The sequence below is a fragment of the Borostomias antarcticus genome (assembly GCF_949987555.1).
Source record: "Borostomias antarcticus genome assembly, chromosome: 4".
Classification (NCBI taxonomy): Eukaryota; Metazoa; Chordata; class Actinopteri; order Stomiiformes; family Stomiidae; genus Borostomias; species Borostomias antarcticus.
The window spans coordinates 31,900,261-31,905,260 of NC_140237.1; the positions used below are offsets into that span (position 1 = coordinate 31,900,261).

The window sequence follows — 5,000 nt, forward strand, 5'->3', positions numbered from 1 at the left end:
TCTCTCTCTCTCTCTCTCTCCCTCCCTCTCTCTCTCTCCCTCTCTCTCTCTCTCTCTCCCCCTCCACCCCTGGTTCCTGGTCCAGATGTGGGGATGAGCTCATGGAGGTCAACGATACGGTGGTGTACAACATGGCGCTGAACGATGTGTACACGGTTCTGAGCCAGTGCCCCCCGGGTCCGGTCCAGATCATCATCAGTCGACACCCGGACCCCAGAGTAAACAACCTCTACCCTGCTATACACGGCCCAGCCATCACACATAGGACTGCACCAACTTGGACGTGTGTGTGTGTGTGTGTATGTGTGTTTAGGTACTTAGTGCATGTGTGCTTGTGTAGTAAAAGTGTGTTGGTGAGTGTGTGTGTGTGAGTGCCTGTGTGTATAAGTCTGTGTATTTGTGTGTTATTGAGATATGATGATTATTGATGGTATTGAAGTATCAATGGATCCAGAGAGGAAAGTAGTTTGCTGGTTTTGCTGATTGTAGATCAGATTCAACATTTATTTAGTACAACAGCAGACAGATATCCAGGTTTGTCCCACCTTTATAGTCGGTGGTCTGTACCTATACATAGTTTCAGTCCAATGGCGCGAGTTCTCCAACTATGACCTTATACACCAGTGGGCAGTGAGCTTCTTATGGATGTTCACTTGATCTCCTCCAGACCAGGGTTATAATGGTTTTGCTTTTTTCATTAGTTTTTATTTTTATATCGTTTTAACTTTTTGTGTGAAATTGATTCAGTTTAGTTTTAATTATTTTTTAAAGCAGATTTGCTAGTTTAGTTTATTTTTTATTTTTTGATAATGCTTAGTTTTAGTTTAGTTTTTATTATTAGTTTTATTTTATTTTTTCTGCGCTAGCCTCGTGAGACCATCCTGATCTCGTGAGCTCATGTTGTTTCACTCTGTGCAAAACAAACCCTCTGGCGCACATCAGGTTACTTCTGCTCAGGGGCACAGCTAAAGAAATAATGGAGGATAGATTTCATATCCACCCAAAATACTAGGCTTATGTATGGAATGAAAAAGACTTAAACTAAGGACATTTTCTCTACAATTTTAGTTTATTTTAGTTAGTATTTTAAACACACAATACAGTTTTAGTTAGTTATCGTTTTTTTGTAAAGCATAGTTTTTGTTTTTATTTCAGTTATCTGAAATGTTTTTTCACACCTAGTTTTCGTTTTTTAGTTAGTTTCCGTTAACTATAATAACCTTGCTCCAGACCCCTGACCATGACCAACTAAGGCATGTTCTTGTGCTGAGAATAGCTAAGTCACTAGGGACAGAAAAACCTCTTATCAGTTATAGTGCATCACTGTCGCCTCACAGCTAGAAGGTCCTGGGTTCGATTCCCGCTTGGGACGACGTCGGCACTGGGGATGCTCTCTCCAGGGTTGTCAGGTACTCAGGTGGGGTATCTCCAGGTGAGGTATCTCCCAGGCCTTTCTGCGTGGAGTTTGCATGTTCTCCCCGTGTTCGCAAGGGTTTCCTCCCAAGAACCCAATATGAAAAACATTGAGAAGAACAGATGTTCTTTAGTCCGGTCCCTGACCAGGACCTGGACTGAGCACTTGGACTTGGTCCCCGGGTGCCACTGACGAGGCTGCCCACTGCTCCTGGATGTCCCTGGAGGAGGACACTGACGAGGCTGCCCACTGCTCCTGGCTGCCCCTGGAGGAGGACACTGACCAGGCTGCCCACTGCTCCTGGCTGTCCCTGGAGGAGGACACTGACCAGGCTGCCCACTGCTCCTGGAGGAGGACACTGACCAGGCTGCCCACTGCTCCTGGCTGCCCCTGGAGGAGGACACTGACCAGGCTGCCCACTGCTCCTGGCTGCCCCTGGAGGAGGACACTGACCAGGCTGCCCACTGCTCCTGGCTGCCCCTGGAGGAGGACGGCTTGGATGGGAGAAATTCAGAGGATTCAAATGCAAATCCTACCGGCGACCCCTGAAGATGCACGTTTCTGTGTTGAGTGCTGCGTCGCCGCTCACCTGTGTACTTGTGTGTGTGACTAAAGACCCTCAAGGTCCTGTCATTATTATGAATCAGTATTGATGCTGTTTTCCCTGCGTGTGTGTGTGTGTGTGTGTGTGTGTGTGTGTGTGTGTGTGTGTGTGTTCAGGTATCGGAGCAGCAGCTGAACGATGCCATCGCCCAGGCTGTTGAGAGCAGTAAGCTGAGGAAGGAGAGGAGCCAGTGGAGCATTGAAGGTACCGGTCCTCTAATCCACACTGACCGGTCCTCTAATCCACACTGACCGGTCCTCTAATCCACACTGACCAGTCCTCTAATCCACACTGACCAGTCCTCTAATCCACACTGACCGGTCCTCTAATCCACACTGACCAGTCCTCTAATCCACACTGACCGGTCCTCTAATCCACACTGACCAGTCCTCTAATCCACACTGACCAGTCCTCTAATCCACACTGACCAGTCCTCTAATCCACACTGACCGGTCCTCTAATCCACACTGACCAGTCCTCTAATCCACACTGACCGGTCCTCTAATCCACACTGACCAGTCCTCTAATCCACACTGACCAGTCCTCTAATCCACACTGACCAGTCCTCTAATCCACACTGACCAGTCCTCTAATCCACATTGACCAGTCCTCTAATCCACACTGACCGGTCCTCTAATCCACACTGACCGGTCCTCTAATCCACACAGACAGACGGACGAGGTCACGCTGCCTCCCGCCAAGGGGATGTAAACGACGTTTGGATAAGGAAACCCAATGAAGGGAGGACATAAGAAACAGCCTTGCCCCCGAGTCTCTGAACGATAGGCCTCAGATTAGACCATCTGGATGTTTTGAGATCATGTCAGATGCAAAGTGTCTCATTGAGATAAATAAGCAGGAACAGATAAACGGGCTCTTATTTGTTTTCTGACTTCCTGATTGGCGTTGTGATATGATGCCGCCGGCCTAGCGTATCTGTGTGTGTGTGTGTGTGTGTGTGTGTGTGTGTGTGTGTGTGTGTGTGTGTGTGTCCAGGGCTACGCAAGCTGGAGCCCTGCGCCCACAGCCGGCAGAAGTGCGAACGCTGCCTGGAGAAAAGCTTCAGTCAGCTGACCGCCCGCCGCGCCCAGAAGGCCATGACGCGCTCTTGCAGCGACGGCGCCCACGCTCACCACCGCTGCCCCCCGCCCGGACCCGGAACCGGCGCCCCCGCGCCCTCGCACGGCCTCCAGACCCCCCTCCACCACCACCACCACCAGCCCCCAACGCGCGTCCACAGCCTGGACTCCCCCGTGGTAAGCGACGACCTCTTGGGGGTCGCCGGCCTGCAGTGTTGTGCTGTGATGTCAGAGGCGTCAGAGACGAGAACCCGCATGGCGCCGAGACGGAACGCTTTCCTGACGCCGTTTTAACGTCGGAGTCACGCTGTCTAATCCCCCGGTTCACCTCGTTTTCCAGAGTCCCGCGACCGAGTCTTGGTCTGAGAACCGCCTGTCGGCGCCGGTGTATGTGGACGATGACTACAACGTCCCCTACAACTCCCCCGTGACCCGCTCCAGCCCGCACGCCTCGGACCCGGCCCCCGGCAGAGCAGCCAAGGTAGCCCCACCGGCCGGCCATGTCTTAGATTTGACTTCCTGTTCACTTCCTGGTTTTCGCCAGTGACGCCATTCTGATCGTCTCTAATCTGCGCGTTCTTCCGGGGTAGTCCATGCCTCGTGCCCGGGCTCCGGGGGCCACGCGCGGCTACGGCAGGGCCCAGCGTCATGTGACCGGCGAGGAGGGATGGACGGCCCAGCGTCATGTGACCAGCGAGGAGGGCTGGACAGGGGGTTCAAGTGGCTCCAGCAGAGGGTCTCCTGTTAGGGAGGATGGGTGGAGCCCCACACACACCAGCTGCCAGGTACACACACGCACGCGAGCGTACGCACACACACACACACACACACACACACACACTTGATGTCATCTGAGGACAGAGTGTACTCTATATGACTTTATATCTCATCTTTGTATTATATCTAATCTTTATATCTCATCTTTGTATTATGTCTCATCTTTATATCTTATCTTTGTGATGTTCGTTTGTTATCAGTTCATATACCGTATATTATATTATAAGACAGTATGTTGTACAGCATCACACAAAAAAATCTTTATTAGAGTGTGTTCTAACTTCTAGTCTGAGACCAAGTGACTATTGAGGAGATGCACTTTAAAATAGCTGCTGTTAAACTCTGCTCAGGACTATTGCCCATATAAGGTAACTCAATGTGGGGGCATGTTCACAGAAATCATCCAATGGGATGACACACCATTCAGTCCCCCACCTATCAGCTGTAGACAACATGAATCGTCGCTTTACTGTGGGTTTCCTGTGGCCGACTAACCGACACCCTTCTTAACCGGTTCTTCTTCTGTAAAACAGTCATATACAGTACTAACATGACTATTTATACAGTACTAACATGACTATACAGTACTAACATGACTATGTATACAGTACTAACATGACTATTTCCCCCGTAAACCTGTGTTGTCCCCTCACACGCGTGCAGCTGTTCAGCGTTGTGTACAAGGCTTTGAGAAAGATCCTCAGGTTACTGTTTAAAAGTGTATGTGCCGTTAATTACTCTGCTCTTCCTGTGCGAGTGGATGTTTGGCAGCATGCTGAGGTGTGTGTGTGTGTGTGTGTGTGCGTGCATGCGTGTGTTGCTACAAGTGTGTGTTTGTTGCAGCTGAGCTGTTGTGTTGTACGTAGCTGTCCATCAGGCATGGCATTGGTTGAACTTGGCGTGATTGATTTGCCGTGGGTTTGCCGCACGGCGCCGTTGCATGGGGATGACGCGTGAAGCGGCACGGCAGCAGGATGCTCTCTCTGTGGTCGCAGGGCGTGTGGCGTGCAGCCTCTCTGACTGCTTCCTGTTTGTGCTCCAGGAAGAGAGAGAGCACTCAGCAGGAAGTGGAGATGTTCTGGCCGACTCAGACGCAGCTGTCTTCACCGACTGCCTTCAACACGAC

At 50.7% G+C, this 5,000-nt stretch overlaps 1 protein-coding gene across 1 annotated transcript in view; it reads left to right on the forward strand.

Annotated features, from left to right (window-relative positions):
* Positions 1-5,000, forward strand: part of il16 (interleukin 16) — a gene marked incomplete at its 5' end in the record, with an annotated part of 27,285 nt that overhangs the window by 10,506 nt on the left and 11,779 nt on the right. The window contains 7 exons of the mRNA XM_084437455.1: positions 86-218; positions 2,135-2,222; positions 3,015-3,274; positions 3,438-3,578; positions 3,688-3,882; positions 4,538-4,594; positions 4,917-5,000. The exon at positions 4,917-5,000 is cut by the window's right edge and continues 13 nt beyond it. Of these exons, the coding sequence (XP_084293581.1) occupies positions 86-218; positions 2,135-2,222; positions 3,015-3,274; positions 3,438-3,578; positions 3,688-3,882; positions 4,538-4,594; positions 4,917-5,000 (958 nt within the window). The remainder of the gene's footprint in view (positions 1-85; positions 219-2,134; positions 2,223-3,014; positions 3,275-3,437; positions 3,579-3,687; positions 3,883-4,537; positions 4,595-4,916) is intronic.